The sequence below is a fragment of the Camelus dromedarius genome, chromosome 21 (assembly GCF_036321535.1).
Source record: "Camelus dromedarius isolate mCamDro1 chromosome 21, mCamDro1.pat, whole genome shotgun sequence".
Lineage (NCBI taxonomy): Eukaryota > Metazoa > Chordata > Mammalia > Artiodactyla > Camelidae > Camelus > Camelus dromedarius.
Genome location: NC_087456.1, coordinates 4,490,944 through 4,511,312, shown reverse-complemented (window position 1 = coordinate 4,511,312; position 20,369 = coordinate 4,490,944). Strand labels below are relative to the sequence as shown.

The 20,369-nt window shown below is 47.7% G+C and overlaps 1 protein-coding gene and 1 long non-coding RNA gene across 2 annotated transcripts; both read left to right on the top strand.

Annotated features, from left to right (window-relative positions):
* Positions 1-398: 398 nt before the first annotated feature.
* On the top strand, positions 399-3,400 carry LOC135318744 (uncharacterized). Its single transcript, XR_010377068.1, has 3 exons — positions 399-424; positions 1,792-1,813; positions 3,318-3,400. It is a non-coding gene; the product is annotated as an uncharacterized LOC135318744 (long non-coding RNA).
* A 510-nt stretch (positions 3,401-3,910) lies between these two features.
* LOC135318815 (uncharacterized) lies at positions 3,911-19,101 on the top strand. Its single transcript, XM_064477350.1, has 16 exons — positions 3,911-3,980; positions 4,069-4,179; positions 5,844-5,916; positions 7,998-8,136; positions 9,515-9,613; positions 10,300-10,360; positions 10,473-10,508; positions 10,582-10,715; positions 10,833-10,927; positions 12,114-12,184; positions 12,547-12,700; positions 13,638-13,696; positions 14,571-14,745; positions 15,000-15,073; positions 16,615-16,768; positions 18,908-19,101. The coding sequence occupies exons 1-16, from the start codon at positions 3,951-3,953 to the stop codon at positions 19,099-19,101; spliced, it is 1,659 nt and encodes a 552-aa protein (XP_064333420.1). The 5' UTR covers positions 3,911-3,950.
* The last annotated feature ends 1,268 nt before the right edge of the window (positions 19,102-20,369 follow it).

Here is a 20,369-nt window from a genome sequence, read left to right as displayed (position 1 = left end):
TAAGTTCTGTTAACTATTTTAAAAATATTTGCAATGTGCCTGTCAGCAAAGTCAAATCTCTAACATTTTGTGTATCAGGTATTTGACGTATGTGTGCAGCAGTGAAACTATTACCAAATGAAGGCAGTAAACATGCCCACACTCCCAAGAGCTCCTTTGAACTCAAGTGTCCCTTCTAGCCTCTCTGTGGAGCTAATTGAGGATGTGGTTGAGAGTTTCTAAAGATGATTCTCTGTGACATATACACTGCGAATATCTTTGAGGTTCCTCATTATATCCAATATCTTTTCAGATCCTCGACACTCTGATTCTCCTTTTCCATCCTGGGTCTGTTGTTTATGAACTTCTGTGGAAGCTTATTCTTCTTGCTGCCTCCTGGGGAGTTTCTAATTTTCTCTTGTTCGTCTGGAGGACCGTCCTTGCTGTGAGTATTACTAAAGTACCTGACAGTGTCCTTTTAATCACACCTAATAGGAATTTTTATAGTCACTGGACATTTTATTTGCCTGCCTGGGCCAGAATCCAGAAGTCTTTTCTTTGTTTCCTTTTAGATTACTAACTTGAACACAAATTAGTTTTGAAATGGAAATTTGTTGCAAAATCTTTATAGTAAGAACTCATTGAGCAAGACAACAGTATATTCTCAATGAGACAATGGCAATTTATAAACTCTTCTCTTCAATAACAAAACAGGAAGGTTAAGTATTTGGTGAGCCCATCTATATCTCCACCTGCCCCTGCCTGTGTGTTGGGTGACAGGGGACAGGGAAGCTCAGTGTTCCTGAGCAAGTGTGGAGTTAAGGGAACATCTGCGGTTTTCTGTTTGCACTCCGTGGATGCATTCTTCTATTACCACATTATTGCCACTGGAGCTTCGACACTGTGATGATTCTCCAATATCTTGGCAAGGTTAGGGGCTGGCCTCAGTCTCTGATCATCACTTAAAGTTTTGAATGAAGAAACATGTGTTAAGGGTCAGGGAAATGTGTCTTTACATGGTATTACAGTGGAGTCCTGCCTGGGTTTTACTGAACTATTACTCCGCAGATGATGACTTGTGTCTGAGTCAAGAAGCACGTTCGCTTCTTGAAAATGGTCGCTGTCCGTCCTGCTGCTGTGTGTGCTTTTACTACAGCCATTGCTCACTTTCATTCTCATCTGATGTCTCATCTGATGTCCATTTGTTTTTAGTGGTCTTGACAAATCTTACGACCTCATATGTTACAATTGCTTATCAATTCAACAGTCAACTCTGTATAAGATTTCAGAAAACCTTTCAGTGAATGAAAGGGGTGCATCTTAATCTTAGTATAAAGATTTTGCCTTTATTTTTCTTTTAGTTTTCTCCTCTCTGTCTCTCTCTCTCTTTTGAAGGTTACACAACAATCCAGGTTCTGGACTTAAGTGTGGATGTTTGGTTTGACAAAAAAAAAAAATTAGATAAATGATGCATTACAACAACATATCATGAAAATAATATAGTTCAGTGTTGTTAAATATGAATATGCATTATGAAAATTGAATAGAGTGATGTTTATTTAATAGAATGTAAGCAGATCTTTTGTTCTAAAATAAGTTATTTACCATTGTGCTATCAGAAATGGTGAGTGAAAGATCATGCCTTAAGTAGGAAATTCTGATTTTTCCTGATTTTTAATCATATTAATTGTTATGCTGAACCAAAGTGATAATTGTGATTTCAATGGATTACTGTTTTGATAGTTTATTAGAAATTATAGATTTACTAATTATATGTTTTGACTTCAAATTTAATGTTTCTTCCTCTCCTAGGTAAAGCCTCCAGTGTGTCAAGGTAAGATATTAGGGTTTAGTTTCCTTTGTAATATTTTCTCAGTACCAGGATTTGATGTGGATTTTAATTCAACTAAGAGTAAACACCATGACTTCTGATGTCTAACTGACTTCTCAACTCTTGAAAATTTTACTCCTGCGATGGTGTCTAAATGACATCGTAGAGGAAGTTGGCATCTATTGATCTAAGAGGCCAGGAGGGTCACAGGAGTAGGGAGACTAGGATGAGTTTAATTTTGCATAGCAACCTTGAGGGAGCAGGTGATGAGAAGAGTCTAATGTTCGGAGTGTGTCCCTAATATGAGCTGGTTCTTGGTGAAAAGTAAAGATGCTGAAACACTACTTGAGCCTGTCAGGACTCTCCAGGCTGAGGGAGGGATGCATATGTAGCCAGGCAGTGTGTGTCACAGCAGAGGGGAAACCATGGGCTGTGACTCAGAAGTGAAGGGAACCATTCATGGCAGTGGGGACTTAATGGAAGTGATTCAGCCTGAGGATGATGCTTTCTATGCAGGCTTCACACTCTGCTGACCGAGTGGGGCTGTGCGTGGTGGGCAGGGTGGCTGCCCGGCGCTCAGTAGGCCCTCAAGGGCTGCTGTTGGTGACAGTTGATGCAGAAGGGCTGGTGCTGAGAAGAGGGATCTCAGCATCAGAGGGGCCCCCCTGGGCAGAGAGAAGACGCGTTTGCACTGTGTGGTCAGATGAGGGACTTAGATGCCTGAGAAAGGAGTCTGGTTCTGAGGGCTGCGTTCTAGAGCTTCACACGTGGAGTCGCCTGTGACTGGCTGTTTTACATGTGCTGCTTTCCTGAAGCAGTGATTGTAACATTCTCATTCTGGCGATAGAAAAGTTTGTCATTTAGGGCCTGTGTATTATCCAGGTCCTCCAGTGACTAGGTGGGGAAGCCCACATGGTACCAAAGTGTTTAATTCCAGCGACCTTGTCCTTCAGGGCCCCCAACATGGTTTTCATGAAAGACGATCTTCCAGGCAGCAGGAAGACACTGGAAGCCTGTGCAGGCCCAGGCAGGCGACGTTTTGAACTTGACTTCTGTGGTGCTGCAGATAGGGCCTGGCTGTGGGGTGAACCTGCGTGGGATAAGGGTTCTATTTCTTTTTAAGCAGGGGCATGTTTATTTACCTTAGTAATTGGAGGAGAGAATGTTAAGGGGACAGGATGCTTGGTTTTTCTTTTTCATCTCTGGTCATGTCAGAAGTATTTGAATGATTGAATTTTCTAAGAATGGTGCTTATAGCTGGGAGAGAATTTAGGTGAAGACTTTTTATTGTGTTTCTGCATCTTTGAAAAAAATTAAACTAGGAATCTCAATGATCTCACATTTAGAATGCCACTAAGATTTGCTTCCTTTAGGCACAGTAGTAAAGCTAAAAAGTTAATTATACTCATAGTGCCAGCCAGATATGTCTCTACTGCTAATAAATCATGATAATTCTATTCTACTGGGTTTTCTTGCCAATATGAGAAATTGCTTCATCTCCTTTTAGTTACTTTAAAGCAGATGACTGAGCAGAGCAAGAATTTGGAGAATGAAAACAGAGAACTTGCAGAAAATATATCTGCTTGGGTGCAGAAGGTATCCTTGTCTTTTTGCTATTTTTTTTTTTTTTTGTGTGTGTGTGATTTCACCTTCAGTTCCTCCCCCCTCTGGTAGTTCAGTTATTTGGTTCTCTTTTCCTTCATCCTACTGTCCTGTTCCATGTGTTCCATAAGAGGTCTAGGTTCAAAGCAAGTGTCTAGAAAAAAAAAAAAAACAAACCAAAAAAACCCCAAAAAACAAATTTCTTCTGTAGAGCACAGGGAACTCTACTTGATATCTTGTAATCTATAATGAAAAAGAATGTGAAGACAAACATAGGTGTATATATATATATATGAATGAAACATGCTGTACACCAGAAAATTGACACATTGTAACTGACTATATATCAGTAAAAAAATAAACAAAGCAAGTGTCGTAGATGTAAAACACCACTTTTTGTATTAGTGGAAGGGGCCACACACAAGATAGGTTCAGCTAGCAGTGTAATTAGTATTTGTAATTCTGTTTCCTTCATTACATTTTTGCATAGACCAACAACGTAAAGAAATGCTTAGAGGAGACCATCAGGCAAAAGAAGATGCGCTCTGAGAAAGCACTGAAGTTTAAGGTACGAACCTCTTCTCTTGTTAGATTACATTCTGAAAACAGAAATGAAAGTAATGAGTAATTGTTACTAATTCAATGTTTCATTGAAGGAGAACTTGAAAACCATTGAGAAGGTGAATGAACATTTGAATGACATCATTCAGATTATTCGAGCTAAGCTGCAGGCAGTGAGGGACCAGAACGCCAAGAGTCCACACTTGGTAAGAGCTGCCACGTTGACCATAGCCGGGCTCCTGAGGCTTTTTGTGCCCTGGGTGAGCTGCGCGCTCCCGCTCCTCCTGCTTTTGACCACAGCAGAGTGTGAGAGCCCAGGAGCGGAACCTCCCTGTGAACAATGACCCAGAATTTCATGGACTAAAACCTCTGTGACTTTTTCTATTTCAGAGACTAGGAAATATGTCTTATTTTCACAACCTAGAGAGTTTTCTCACCACTCACACTGCCCTCCAAGATACACAGAAGATGCCAGGAAATACCCAGTAGGTGAAGGAATTTACTAGACTAGGTGCACAGCTCCTTGCCCTGTTGATGTTAAACAGAGAACTTTCCATGTGAATTTGGGTAAACTTTGTTTATATTTCACCAGGGACACTCATTTGTGAGCTCTTTGACATGAGCAGTTTCCCATCCTTGCTTCCCCTTGTCGTCCAGTCGTGCCCTCCATTGTCCAGTGAGGAGGAAGCCTGTGGAGGCGAGGAAATATCTGTGCCTGGAGGTCTCTTTTTTCCGCATTTCTTTATGGGCTTGACATTTGTCCTGGGCTCAACCTGGATCAGCTGCCATCACAGGAAACTTAGGGGTAGTTGTGGATACTGGCTGAGAAGAGACAGGATTCCAAAATGGTTGAAGAGAAGCAACTGCCCATGAGAACAAACCAAGACTTTCTGGAAGAGATTGACAGGCTGGCAGTGGAAAAGGACCAGCTGAAGAAGGAAATGCAAGATGCAAAGGGTCAGAACGAGCTACTAGGACGCCCGGTGCTAGAACTTGAAGGAAGAGGCCCTGTCTGCTGTAAACTCTCAAATGGAGCACTGTCTTCAGCCCCAAACCGAAATTCAGGGAAAGTACCAGATGCTTTCAAGCATGTGTAAGGGAACGTATAACACTTGCTTTCCTTTCTTTATAAAATGTGTACGTTCAGAATCATTTCACTGCCTTAATATCTTCTGGAGAGAATGCTCACCAAAGTCTTTGGACATGTACCAGGGCTAATATATTTATTTTCTATGGTTTGTTTTGCAGTTAACAAAATACTTTGTTTCTGGAAAAAAAAGTTAAACTTTTTAAGCATATCACCCTGAGTTTTCATTGAAATCTTAGTACATACTTTATTTCTGTCCTGTGTGAAGATACTGGAAAAAGGAACATCTCCAGAGAACTTGAAAGGTACTGTTTCAATGAACACTTCAGGAATTTGAGGTAAATGCCTCCAGTTGCAGCAGGATTTCCACTGTACACATTAGCTTTCACAAGGAACAACAATCTCATGTTTTAGAAGATTAAATGTTGATATCTATTCAAATTATTTTTCTTGGGAATTTAGTCATCAATGAGAATGTTTTAGGTTGAAATTGCCCTTAATAAATCTCATGTCTGTGAAGCCACAGTGAAATCCGAAGAAATGCATGTGCAGGAGGACGTTCAGCTCAGCAGCAAGAAGAGAGTAAGGAATGTTACTCACCACCAGAGATGCTTAGCTCAGAGAACCGAGCATCAGTGTGTCAGAGTTTAATTGTGCTGTAACGCACGGAAAGCAGATGGTCCGTCTTAGCTGATTCCAAGCGTACGATTCCTCTCGTGTTAAGTATGTTCACATTGCTGTAGATCAGTACTTCTTGAATGTCTTCTCATATCTATCTTACAGCCAGGTGTTTCGAAGACCAGATCTGAGGGTTCGATGCAGCGAGCTATGACAACTGGAGACTGCAGCCTGGAAGGTATGTTGCTTGTTGGGAAGAAAACCTTACATACAGGCTTCCTGGGAGATGTTGTGGCTTCAGTTCTAGACCCCTAGAATAAAATAAATATAATTAAGAGAGTCAAATAATTTATTGGTTTTTTTTTGTTGTTTTCCAGCGCAAATAACAGTTAAGTTTACACTATACTGTAGTCTATTAAGTGAGCAATACCACTGTGTCTAAAAACCCCAATGTTCATAACTTAATGAAAATACTCTTTATTACTAAAAACTGCTAGCCATCATTGGAGCCTTTAGTGAGGTGTAATCTTTTTGTTGGTGGATGGTCTTTTTTTTTAACTTTTTTTTTTTTTATTGAGTTACAGTCATTTTGGTGGATGGTTTTGAATTAATGTTGGTGGCTGCTGACTGGTCATTGTGGCAGTTGCTGAAGATCGGTGTGGCTTTTGCAATTTCTTAACATAAGACCACAGTGAAGTTTGTGACAGGATTCTCTCTTCCTTTCAGGAACAAGTCCTCTGTCGCAGGCAATTTGACACATTTTACACACAGTAGAACTTCTTTCCAAATTGGAGTCAGTCCTCTCAATCCCTGCGGTAATTTATCAGCTAAGTTCATACGCTCTTCTAAGTCCTTTGTTATTTCAACCTTCTTCACAGCATCTTCACCAGTAGATTCCATCTCAAGAAACCAATTTCTTTGCTTGTCCATAAGAAGCAGCTCCTCATTCATGCACATTTTATCATGAGGTTGCAGCCAATCAGTCATATCTTCAGGCTCCACTTGTAACTCTAGTTCTGCTATTTTCAGCACATCTGCAGCTCCATCCTGCACTGAACTCTTGAGCCCCTCAAAGTCACACATCAGGATTGGAATCAATTCCTTCCAAACCCCAGTTCATGTTGATATTTTGACTTCTTCCCATGAATAACGAATGTTCTTAATGGCATGTAAAATGGTGAATCCTTTCCAGAAAATTTTCCATTCATTTGCCCAGACCCATCATTGGTGTCACTGTCTATGGCAGCTAAAGCCTTCCAAAATGTATTTCTTAAATAATAAGACTTGAAAGTCATAATTACTCCTGATCCATGGGCTGCAGAATAGATGTCGTGTTAAGCATGGAAACAGCATTCATCTCATGCATCTCCATCAGAGCTCCTGGATGACTTGTGCATTGTCCATGAGCAGTAATATTTTGAAAGAAATTTTTTTTGTGTGTTTTGTTTTGTTTTGTTTTCTGAGCAGTAGGTCTCAACAATGGGCTAAAATATTCATGTTGTAAATAGATGTGCTGTCATTCACGCTTTGTTCTATTTATAGAACACAGAGTAGATGTCACTTGATTCTCATGGGACATAGGATTTTCATAATGTTAAATGAATATTGGCTTCGTTAGCCACTAACGGGAAAGTCAGCCTGTCCATTGAAGCCTTGATGCCAGGCGCTGACTTCTCTCCAGCTGTGATGGTGCTGGGTGGCCTCCCCTTGCACTTCTCTGCATTGAAAACCTGTTGTTTAGTGCAGCCACCTTCATTAGCTGTCTTAGCTTCATCTCCTGGAGCACTTGCAGCAGCCTCTGGGTCAGCTCTTCCCACCTTACCTTGCACAGGTATGCAGTGGAGATGGAATCTTGCCTTAAACTTCATTGGCCAACCCCTGCTGGCTTCACACTTTTCTTCTGAAGCCTCTTCACCTCTCTCAGGGTTTATAGAATTGCTGAGAATTAGGGACTTCCGCTGGATTAGGCTTTGCCTTAAAGGAATGTCATGCCTGTTTTAATTAAAATGATAAAGAACGAAATATTTCAGAAACTACCAAAATGTGACAGAGATAAGAAATGAGCAAATGCTGCCAGAAAAAAATGTCACCAATGGAATTGCTGTACTCAGGGTTGTTACAAATCTTCAATTGTTTAAAAATATGCATTACCAGGGAGGGCAATAAAATGAAACATGCCTGTAATAGTAATGAATTTGCACTGGGAAGGTAAAAAGGGGATTCCTGCCTTCAGAATTCTCTCCTTTCTCCACTCCCCAGCACAGCCAAGCTCTTGAGTGCACACGTGCACACACAAAGCCAATTGTTTTATGTTTATAGAGGGTAAAAAGAAAATGCAAGACCACCATGCTGCATCGGGATCTCTGAAAGAACGTGAGGAAGACGGTTTCCAAAGGCAGGTGAAGAAAGTACGCGTCCTTGATGAAATCAGTGGACAGAGAACTATGGACACTGAAGGGTAAGACGTTCCCGTGTTAATTATGACAATGTGTGAATGAATGTGGGGAGTTATGTGGATATTGTAATATGTTTCAGAATACTTACCACCATATTTTTGTTACCATATTCGATCAGTACAGATGTGCATTTATTTTTCAACCTTGATTTCTGTAATCTGCTGCTTCTGTTCATTCTAACTGGTTACCAGTCTTGTTTGTATTTAGTTTGAGATTTTAGCGGGTTCTTGGACCAGATTTAGTCACTTCATTATCTGGATCCCTCTAGGTCCATTTCTATTGTCCTTAGGTTTCAACCACATCAAAGTGTCATGACCTGCCATGTGTCTATCATTTTTAATAAACTCTAGACATTGGGTAGAAAATAGAGAAAACTTGAGGCCTCGTGTGAGGTTAACTTGCTGCAGAGAAGGTGGGCATTACAGCTGGCAGGTGGTCAGGGCGCCAGCAGCGCTACATCCTGTTAACCCGGTTAGCAGCTGAGATCAGTCAGTGCAGCCAGCCCTCGTGAGGCCCGTGTGTCTCCTGTCCACCTTTGTTTCTGGCATGTAGCTCTCACGGATCCCAGCTAAGTCCTGCGGGTCTTTCTAGGGATCACCTTCGCTGACGGACCATGAGCTCCAGCTGCCTGACTGCGGTGCCCGTGCGTAGGGGGCACCGGCTGCCGGGCTGCTCTGCATCTCAGTGGTTTCCTCTGCAGTTACCGGGTGACCCCCGGGGAAGGTGGGCCCAGTCCTGGGCTTTCTTCTTCTCCATCTTGGCCTCATGTCCCTTTCTGGATTGTTAGCAATTTGGTACATTTGATCATGGATTTCATAATTTGTCCAGAGTTTCCTGTCATTCTCAGGGAGAGGTCATGGACATCACACCCATTAACCCGCTTTCAAAAACAAACATTTCCTTATATTTCCTAAAGGATCAGGTTTTGCTCCAGGTTTTGACTGAAATCTGGGCTCTCTGTGGGAGAAATCAAACAAGTCATGAACGCTTGCTTTACCCTAATGTGTTTGGTTGTGGTGAATTGGTCAGACCCTGATTCCCACGTTGAAACACAGTGAGCTAGTGCTGTCCCAGGCACAGGAGCCTGAGCCTGGTGGGGGGAGGGGGCGCAGAGCACACCTCACGTGGGCTTTTCCTGTGTGTTTACTTTATGCACAAATGAGTAGGGGTGGGGAAGCTGAAGGGAAGCCCAGATACCAAACACTTGCCAATGGCCTGAGTGTAGTTTTTTCATATTTATTAGTGGGGGTACTTTAATTCTTTCCTGTGTGTTTATCAGCCTGAGCATTTATAGGGAAGGGCGAAAGGAACATGGAATTCTTCCCTTCCAGTTTCTGGGAGGGAAACTGGCAGAATTTCACAGTTTCTTTCCCCTCTCAGGAAGGTGGACATGAACGGAAGTGAGCTAGTGGGAAAGCAGCAGCTGTTGGCAGCAAAGGAGGAGGCAGAATTGGCTGAAGAGGAGACAAGATGGTACAAGTGAGTTCAGCTCCTCTGCGCCTGCGGCTCTGAAAACACCTGTTGGATTTTTTGAAAACTTTTCTAAAATGTTTAGACACAATATCATAAACCGACCCAAACAAAAGACATTTGTATACATGGCTTCACACAGGAGGAAAAGTGTTAAGTTTTACACATATTAAGTTAAACGTTTAACTTTAAAAAGTATTAAGTTACTAAGAATTTCCTGGTCCCCAGTGCTGGCCAGACTGAGAGGAGAGACGGTTCACAGAGATGTTTCTGAAGGTGCTATAAACCGTTGTCACCCTGAGGATAGCAGTTTAGTGTAGCGTCAGTCGGACCAATAAACATTCCCGTGCTGCTGGGGAGACCCAGGGGTAAGAAGTAGGGTCAGGATGTAAGGAAAGGAAGAATCAAGCTTTGTGATGAAAGATGCTCAGCACAGGACACGTGAGGGAAATGCTGAGAACGGGAGGGGGAGTTGTGTCAGCGCAGAACCAGGCTGGCGTTCAGTAACAGTGACGGAAGGGGTGGCTGCAGCGACAGCTTTGCACCTGCTGTGCTTCTGCAGCCGTGTGCAGTGTGTCTTGAGCGGTGAGATGATGTGTGTGAGTGTGCAGTGCAGATAACGTGGACTGGGGCAGGTTATTTAACAGCATACCCAGCATTGTGTCTTCTCTGATGCAACAATTTGTAACTCATAGGATAAGACTTGAAGAATGTCATGGGCAAATGCGGGAAGCAGAGGTCACTTGGAGACACCAGGTAACCTGCCTTCCTCCTGACACACCGAGTCCTCAGCACCTAATGCAGAAAGTTATTTTGGCCCTGAGAACCCCTTGCCATGGGGTGTTTCTTGATGTGTTGACTTTTTCAGGTCACTCTTGCCGAGAAGAAGGCCCAAGACAGCTCGGTAAGAATTTGTTTCCTTCCTTCCCTTTGTGCACAGTCGGCCACAACTGAACGTGGATGTTTTTCTCCCACAGCTCAGGTCTCAGGAGCTGGAGAGGGAAATCTCTGAATTGAGAAGTGAAAACTCTGACCTGAGAAGGGTAAATTCTGACCTGAGAAGGGAAAACTCCTCTGAGCTGAGAAGGGAAGTTGCCCACCTGAAACAGAGGTACAGAATTTTGACACATTTTTACGGGTGTTTTGAGATTTTTAAGGACTGGTTGTTTTGTGCCTAGTAGAGGAATTCGTGGTGTAATTTGTATTGAAGTCATTCTTTATCTTTAAGATTGGATGCAATCTGCAGACGGAGGCAGGCAGAGGAATACATGAGGCAGGAGCCCACCCCAGGAGGACCGTACAGGCTGCACCCTCCCCTGAGAGGTAAGGAGCACAATGTGAAGTGCGGCAGCTCCATTTCTGCAGCAGGAGCAGCCCAGTGGGCTGCTTGTCCCCATGGGTAGTTGTCGGGTTTCCTGGACACCACACCACACACTTACTGTGGGGAACAGGTTCACAGCTGGGTGACAAGATGCTGTTTTCTTTACATGCCACCAGCCAGCAGGGCTCTGTCCCCTGTGAGCAGTGGAGCTCGAGCCCCTCCAGGGACTGCGGGCCGCCCCCCCAGGCTCTTGGTTGGCTGGCGTGGCTGGCATGGCTGGTTTCTGTGAGCTAGAAGACGTGAGAGTCAGCCCTCCCTTCCCGCCTGGACACGGTTTTGAAGGCTGAATTTTCTTCTCATTTCAGGAAAATAACATGGATGACGTTTTAGAATGAAGGCAGTATGTCATAAAGAGAAAAACATTTTTCTTCATTTGCCTTGGTGGATAAATATTCTATTCAAGATCTGCTTTAAGGCAGCAGGCATTTCTTCACTAATTTTCAGGTCCCTTCGTTCTTATAAAAAAGCTTGCACAGTGACTTAGAGTAGCCAGTTAGTAAGTGACATGACTACGTAGCCTCCCTCTCCCAGAGTTAACGTGTAACTCTAAAGTCTCCCAGCAGCTACTCCATGTAACTCACCATTCTTTTGCCGCTTATTACAACATGAGTCATTGAGGCCACTTCTTTCATAAATGTTTATGTGACATCTGGTCACTTATACAAGACATGCACTGTCAGAGAGAAGGCTTATAACAGTTTACCAACAGGCTGAGGAGGAAGAGGTGGAGCTCACAGTCAGGGCTTGTTGATACTCTTCCTACGAAAGACCCTTCTTACTTTAATGTATAATCTGTATACAGACTGATTTGCCCTGAAGTGTGCTGTGAGTCCCGAGTGTCAGTGTTGGTTGCCAGGGATCTGAGCACTGAGCCCCCATCCAGGGTGATTAGCTACGAAAACACCTGAATAAAGGCACTGTGGTGTCCTCGTCATGGGACAGGGGTCCAGTCTCCCCTCGTCCTCGGGGTCACCTGAGGCGGGAGGGAGACCTGCGGCTTCTGTGAAGAGCCCGGGGCGCGGGCGGGAGTTAGAGCTCCTGGAGGAGGGCACGGAGGGCTCGGCTCCTGCTTCCCCCGCACGGCAACTTCAGATAGAATCCGCCTTCAGCGCTGCTCTCCCTTTACAGCTTCAGGGCGGGGTGGCGCCCCTGTTAGGAATGGCACCACATTTCCGGCTCAGGAGGCAGAGGAAACCCAGGTAAGTAATTTATTTCAGCTGTGTTCCAGTGGTCATTTTGTATTGAAATAATCTCTGGAACTACCATTTCACTTTTGAACAAATTTTTCTTGGCCTTGCCGATGGATTGGGTATTCCGGGATAAGTATGCCCTGTCATCACAGTGACGTGTGGCAACAGAGTTTTATCCCGAAGGCCTCCTGTGCAGCCCAGGCTGCAGGCAGGCCCCAGGGTTGATGAAGGGCATGGCGCGTAGCTGCCAACTGGGCACCCAGTGCAGGGGAGGGTGATAGGTGACAACGACTGCTGCGCTGGATTACAGCTTTTGTCGGTGTTGGCGCTTTTGTCTGTCATCCAACCCAGCTCTCCCTTCTGTCCCGCAGGCCACCCCGTGGGCCGGAGGGCCCCAACCTTCCCGAGGACCAGCCCGCGTGGCCTGCCCCGAGAGCGGCCCGTCGTCGTCCAGCGGGCCACCTGCACCTGGGCCCCCCTTGAGCCCTGTGCAGCCTCGCCCCCCACCGCCAGCTGCTCCGCTCGGTAAGAGGAAAGCATAGTCCTCTGTTTCTTCCTTGAGTCACTGCAGAAGAAGGGCAGATCGCTCTCCAGTGCTTCCCCGTGCACGGGCCGCCCTGACCGGGCTCACGGCCGTGTCCCTCTGGTCCCTTAGCAGACGCACTTGATGGGCCGCGTCTTCCCCGTCCTGCCCTGGGGAGGGAGGTGTCTCTTGTGGAGGGAAAGAGGGTCCTCTGACGGAGGGCAGACGTGTCGGTTCTGCACACGGGCCTTCAACAGAGACCACGTTCTGGGCTCCCTGGAGGAGAAGCCCGCCCCTGTCACTGTCTGCAGCGAGTGGAGCCCTGACCTTCCACAGCCGATGATCGGTTATGGAAGAAACACCCGAACCCGGGGCCTGCGGTCTCTCCCTCAGGGTCCTGAGACCTGTCTCCCATTCTGTCTGATGTGAGGCTTAGTGTGATACGGGGAAGAAAGCCACAAAGATCTTTTGTGCTTGAGCAAACTAACATGTTTTGTAAGGTAGTGAACGGTGAACGTTTTTTGTATTTTATTTTATCTCTGCCGAGAAGCTAGTTGACTTGGGGAAGGATATAGGTTAGTGGTAAATAGAACGCTTGCTTAGCATGCAGAATTCCGTGTGCTCATTCCCAGTACCTCCACTTAAAAGAAGAAGAAAAGGAAAAACAAAAACAAGAGCAAACTTCAAATGTTAGAAATACATAGTGCGCAAACACAACTTCGATATCCATTCTTTTTACGTGTTTTCCTCTTACTACTTGGTTTGAAATATATCCCAACCGTGACTTAAGCACTTATTTTTTTAAATGCTCTAACTCCTTGAAATAATTTTCTGCCACTTTTATTTTCACAAATCCACAAACGGAGATAGACGCACATGGTGGTTCTAATTTACATTCGTGATTATTCTCATTAACGTACATGTAACTACATTTTACAGATGGTATGACAGTGCGCCACGTTGCAGAAGAGAAAGGAAGAGGATCTTCCTGGGATGAGGTACTGTCTCTTGTTGTTAATGTCCTTGTGTGACTATGTAAGTACCAGGGGATTCTGAGACATAAGCCGGGGGTTGGTGTGAGTGTGCATTTTCACGTTTGCACCTGCTGATGAGAACTTTGGACTTATACTTTTAACTTACAATTTAGGATGTGATTCTGTGCTTAATGCCGTAGGACTGGATAATGCACTTGTGTTAATTTTCCAGACTCACCTAGTGAAACCAGTGTCTGTATGTGAATTCTTTTTTTCAGGGTCTTTCCGTTACAGTTTATTAGAGGATATGGAAAAGAAATTCATCCCTGGGAAAGTTAGGTGTATCTTGGAGTTGGTTCTTGTTTTAGCCGTCCTCACTTGAAATTAATTAAGTGATGTTTCATTTTGAAGGCAGCATGTTTTGTCTTCCCATTCCACCGCCAGTAACAGTGTTCTAGTTTCCTTAATGCCTTGCGCTCTTTCCCACCTGCTCCTTTCACTCAGGCTGCCCTTCCCCAAAGCCCCTCCACATCCCCCGTCTGCACTGGATCTCTCTTTTACGAAACAGTGCGGTGTTCCCAGCATTCCCTGAGCTGTCCACGTGCAGCAGACTCTCCTGTCCTTTGTGGCGTTACTGTACCCGTTCACCTCAGTTGTAGAGCTGTTGAGACTTTTCTGTGCTGATTTGTTTTCATGGATCCTGTGCCTCTGGCAGAACGGAGAGAGGAATCTGCCTTTTACTTGTACTGCCAGCTTCTCCCAGGATAGGGCTTATGATCTGATAGATACAGTAAATAACTGTTGTCTTCCTGACTGACTGACTGACTGAATGACCAAGTGTATGAACTTGATGGTTTCTGAAGTTCGGTTCTTGTTTTACGTTGTTTTGTGTTCCTAGGAAGGGGCGACTGAGCCCGAAATTAAGAACCCAGAATGCAAAAAGAAAAACAAAAGAAAGAAAAACAAAGGAAAACCAGAATACGTTACTGGGACGGTGGAATTTGCTCCAGGGGAGCTAAGAGATCATAACACACGGACCTCTGTTGGTGGAGCCAACAGAGCTTATACACTGGGTAAGTTAGTGAACGTGGATGGCATTTGTTTTTCTCTGTGCCTAGAAACAAGTGTGCTCTGGGGAGAAGGGTACATATAGCTCAGCAGTAGACAGAATGTATGCTTAGCGTGCAGGAGTTCCTGGGGTCAGTATCCAGGTCCTCCAATAAACGAGTGTGATACCGGTAAGGAAGGAAGGCACAAAGGTTTCGTTTTGCTTCAGCAGTGTCTTCGCAGGAAAGCCTAATCCTCCATCCTTTTCTGTGGTTTTTAGCCGACGCGGGACCTGGCGCGGCTCCGGTGCGGCCCGGCAGCTCCCTGCCGCCTGCGGCGACCCCGGAGGCCCAGGTAAGTGAGGTGGTCGTGCTCTGTTGGACGTCGTTCTGGGAAAGGTGATCTTCCTGTTTTCCCGGCAGCCGTTCCTGGCCTCGTCTCCAGACTGTGTGTTCTGTGACGGGTCTGGCGTGGCGTGTCGCTGCCTTTCAGACTCCAACTCTTGCCCAGGGTTAGTGGGCTGTTTCTCCCGGGAGCCCGTCGCCTTGGCTGGTGCCTGCAGGAGCCATGAGGGAGTGCTTAGAAGCCGGGGCCCGCAGACTTTGACTGCGGGTTTCTCGAAGCAGCGTGAGGAGGGTGAGCCCGCGCTCCACACTGACTTCTCCCGGCTCGGCTGACTCCTTCCTGTCCTCCTGCACCTGGGGTTGCTCCTGGGTCACTGAGACGGATTTCTGTGTCGTCACTCTTCTGACTGGTTTCCCGGCTCAGGCCAGGTGATACTCCTGTTTAGAATGTCCATTCAGATCCTGGTAACTGAAATCACAGCCCGTCACTGTCTGTTCTCGGGAGGTAAGTGTGTCTTGGCCGCTGCCTCCAGTTGTACTCTGGGCAGAAAAGCCTGACTCTCCGAGGTGGTGCATTTGTAGCAGGGAGTAGAGGCTGGAAGGGAAAGAGCCCGCCGTGAAAATGCCTCCTCCCCTGCGGGGGAATTCCGATGCGCACCAGAGTGCCTACGTTGTGTTCCCCACCCTGCGCCGGGTCGGGCCTGCCCTGGAAGCTGTCAGAGCTGCTCTTCGGCCTCATCGCACACCGTGGGGCCTTGCGCACGAGCTAGGGCAGTCCCTTTGGTGTCAGGTGTGGGATTGAGACTCCCCACGTCAGTCTCCCTTGGACGCGGGTAGGGTGCGTTCTGTAGCGAACGTAAAATCCAGACGTCCCTGAAGGTAGGGAGGATTGTAGCGGAGCCTGACTCCCTTCTGAGGACAGCCTTGTCCCCTCAGGAGCCCTTGGGCAGCTCCGCCGCAGGACTCCGGGATGCCCAGCTCCCCAGGGCTCTTTGCGCCCAGGGGCAGCCCCTGCGGGGCGGAGGAGTGGCCCTTTGTGAGGAGGGGGCAGAGAGGGCCTGGCAGGGCCCTGCAGGCAGAGCCCTGCAGGCAGAGCGGCGACCCCGGTGGAGAATGAGCTCTTCACGCCCGTCCCGTCTCCGTGTTCCTGGTCCGCGCCGGGCAAGCTTGCGTGGAGCTGGGGAAGGTGGCGGGGAGGGCCGTCCCGCCCGCCCAGAGCAGAGCGGCTGGCTCTTGGGAAGGCGCTAGTTTGCCCGTGTGCTGGAAGCCCTGTGTGCAGCCTCTCGGGCAGGAGGACCCTTGGCTTCCTCCACTTGGAGACAGCGGCGGCGACGTGCGGCGTCAGGGTCCTATCCCCGTGTCCTCCTGTGCGGCCCAGGCTGCAGGCAGGCCCCAGAGGGCTGGGCGGAGCGTGTGGCGCCGTGCTGCTCTCTGGGCACCCGGTGGAGGGGAGGGTGCCCGGTGCCGACAGCTGCTGCGTTGGGTTTCGGCTTTTGTCGGTGTTGGCGCTTTTGTCTGTCATCCAACCCAGCTCTCCCTTCTGTCCCGCAGGCCACCCCGTGGGCCGGAGGGCCCCAACCTTCCCGAGGACCAGCCCGCGTGGCCTGCCCCGAGAGCGGCCCGTCGTCGTCCAGCGGGCCACCTGCACCTGGGCCCCCCTTGAGCCCTGTGCAGCCTCGCCCCCCACCGCCAGCTGCTCCGCTCGGTAAGAGGAAAGCATAGTCCTCTGTTTCTTCCTTGAGTCACTGCAGAAGAAGGGCAGATCGCTCTCCAGTGCTTCCCCGTGCACGGGCCGCCCTGACCGGGCTCACGGCCGTGTCCCTCTGGTCCCTTAGCAGACGCACTTGATGGGCCGCGTCTTCCCCGTCCTGCCCTGGGGAGGGAGGTGTCTCTTGTGGAGGGAAAGAGGGTCCTCTGACGGAGGGCAGACGTGTCGGTTCTGCACACGGGCCTTCAACAGAGACCACGTTCTGGGCTCCCTGGAGGAGAAGCCCGCCCCTGTCACTGTCTGCAGCGAGTGGAGCCCTGACCTTCCACAGCCGATGATCGGTTATGGAAGAAACACCCGAACCCGGGGCCTGTTGTCTCTTCAGTCAAGGGTCCTGAGACCTGTCTCCTAGTCTGTGTGATATGAGACCGAGTGTCATACGGGTAAACAGAGCTCATAGTTTTGTTTCTTTTGATAATTTCTACTCAGAAATGCCTAATCCTTCATCCTTTCTTTGGTTTTTTTCTGATGCAGAACCTCTGCGGCTCCAGTGTTCCCCGGTAGCTCCTGCCTGCCTTAGGCGACCACGGAGGCCCAGTTAAATTGGGATGTCATTTTCGGTGGAAGTCTTTCTGGGATATGTATTTTTTTTTTTTTTTTTTTTTTTTTAGCAGCAGCCTCTTCTGCCCTGTCTGCAGACTTTATGTTCTGTTTCGTGTCTGGCATCTCATTTCGTTTTCAAATTGAAACTCTTGCCCAGGGTCCATTGGCTTTTCCTCTCAGCCAGTCACCTGAGTGTTGCTTGCAGAAGCCATCAGCAATGGAGTACATGAGGGCTGAGAACCTCAGCTTTGACTGTTTGTTTCTTAAAATAGCATAAGAATGGTGAGCCCTTGCTCCATACTGACTTCTCCTGGCTCGGCTGACTCCTTTTTACCTCCTTCACTTGGGATTGCTCCTGGGTCACTGAGACTGGTTCCTGTTGTCATTCTTTGAATGGTTTCCTTGCTCAGGCTGGGGGATTCTCCTTTGTAGAATGCCCATTCAATTTCTCGTAACTGATAACTGAGAAAAGCCACCCCTCCATCCTTACACCGTGTGGTTTGTGCAACTTTTGAGTCTTCCTGTGTGTGGTAAATATCACAGCCCGTCACTGTTTTTTCTGGGGAGGTAAAGGTGCCTTCCCCTCTGCCATCAGTTGTACTTTTGGGCAGAAAAGTCTGACTCTCAGAGATGGTGCATTTGTAGTAGGGAATAGAGGATGGAATGGAAAGAGCCCGCAGTGAAAATGCCTCCTTCCCTGCAAGACCAATTCGCACCAAAGTCCTGCCATCATGTTCTTCATCCCGCGCTGGGTCGATTCTGCCCTGGAAGCTGTCAGAGCTGCTTCTCTGTCTCATCACACACCATGGGATTTTCCACATGCGCTAAAATCCCATTCGTGTTATTTGCAGGATTGAAACTTCCCCCTTCCCTTTCCCATAGGACAAATGTAGTGTGATTTTCCTAGCGAACTTAAAATCCAGACATCCCTGAGAATAAGGATGATTGTAGCGGAGCCCGACTCCCTTCTGAGGACAGCCTTGTCCCCTCAGAAGCACATTGCCAGCTCCCCCACAGGACTGAGGGGTGCCCAGCTCCTCAGAGCTCATTGCGCCCAGGGGCAGCTTCTGCTGGCGGAGGAGGGCCCTTTGTGAGCAGGGAGTAGAGTGGGTCTGGCAGGGTCCTGCAGACAGAGCAAGTACCCTGGTGCGGCTCTCATTCTATGTGTGGGAAACCAGGCCTTCGGTTCCTTTCTTTCTCTGTGTTTCTGGTTCATGCAGACCATGCTTCTGTGGAGCTGGGGAAGGTGTCAGGGTGGGTTGTCCTGCACAGAGAGGCTTCCTGTTTGGGAGGCCCTAGTTTATCAATTTGCTGGAACCTCTGTACATCGTCTCAGGCAGGACTCTCGCCTTCCTCCACTTACAGACACTGGCGGTGTCGTGTGGCAACAGTGTTTTATCCCCAAGGTCGAGTGTGTGGCCCTGTGCTGCTGTCTGGGCACCCGGTGGAGGGGAGGGTGCCCGGTGCTGACAGCTGCTGCATTGGGTTTCAGGTTCTGTAGGTGTTGTTCCTTTTGTCTGTCATCCAACACAGCTCTCTCTTCTGCAAGTCACTGTGGATTCCAGAGGTCCCAGTACTTGTCCAGGACCACTTGGTGTGCCTCGCCCGATGGGACACCCAGTGTCACTTCTCAGAGGCTATTCGTCACCGCCACCCCCACCTCCCTTGTGGCCTATGCGGTCTCAGCCACCGCCACCCCCACCACCACCAGTTACAGCACTCGTTAAGATGAGAGTATGTGCTTCTGCTCCCTTGTCGAGTCTTTGCAGAAGGGGAGATGGCACTCCAGGGCCTTGCGATGCCTGAGGAAATCTGACTTGGGACATTGTGAAGTCTGTCTAGCTTCCCAGCACACACATCTGATGGACTGTGTCATTTCCCCGTCCTGACCTGGGAAGCAGGCGTCTCTTGTATAGAACAGAAGAGACTTTTGACAGAATATCAAGTGAATTTGAAGTCCCAGTTTGGCCGATGTGCCTCTTGCATGGACCATGTGATGTGCTCTGTGAGGGGTGAAGCACACCCCTAACTTCAGGGGCTCACGGGGTTGCCTCGAGGGGTGAGGGAGCGAGTGAGGGAGAGAGACATTCACAGCAGACAGCTTGTCACCATAGCAGATGTGCCTGTGCAGGGCCTCAGAGTGCAGAAGAAGGACACGTGAGCCACACAGGAGTGAATAGGAGGGTGTGGAGGGGAAGAAAGAAATTGAGGGGCTGCCCAGTGGGCGTTTGTTGGGTTCACTCAGATGGAGCTGGAAGGTCACTCCCGGCAGGGTGGGCAGTTCAGGTGGGCCGTGTGAATGCAGTGTGAGGTCCACTCAGAGCCACGTGTGTGTGCAGGGGACTCAGTGCAGCCATGCACGTATCCCCTTCAGAACCCACTGCCTCCAGAAAGCCCTCAGTTCACAACCTCATATAAAGATAATTGTTCTCTTGGGTTTCTGAAAGTTCTGGGTCTGGATGAAATCTGTGGATATCAGAGAAACTGAAGTTTAGCTTGTTTTTTTCAGGGTATTTGTGTGGCTGAAATTTTCTTTTGATTTGAAAAGTGCAGGCAGGATTTAGATCAGCTGAGCAGGTGCCTTGCCCTTCAGCATGAGGCAGGTTCTTTGGGGGAAGTCAGGGGTGATCAGGAGACCCCCTGTAGGACCCCTGTCCCCACACCCCTGCTCCCTCATCACCACGCCCACTGTCAGCTTGGCATCTCCACATTTATGTCACAAGATCCAATTTCTGATTCTTTGAGTTCTTGCAGTTCATCCCCTAACACCAAGACTCAGTGGGGCCCCCACAGGGTCTCAGCGTTGTTGTCTGTGAGCCGGGGGGTAACCCTGTTCCCTGACGTCATTGTGAGGAGGGTTGGGTCAAGCACACATATTGTTTTGCAAAATGACTGGGACATATTTCTCACTCAGCATTCTCATAGTTTAAAAGAAAGTGTCTGCACACAGTATCATCAAAAGAGACCTCAGGAAGTACATTAAATTAAACTGAAG

Coding starts and splice junctions, on each gene's coding strand:
- LOC135318815 (XM_064477350.1), top strand. CDS start 3,951: ATGCGCTCTGAGAAAGCACTGAAGTTTAAG. Junction 3,981..4,068: donor AGAAAGCACTGAAGTTTAAG/GTACGAACCTCT, acceptor GTTTCATTGAAG/GAGAACTTGAAAACCATTGA. Junction 14,746..14,999: donor CAACAGAGCTTATACACTGG/GTAAGTTAGTGA, acceptor TGTGGTTTTTAG/CCGACGCGGGACCTGGCGCG.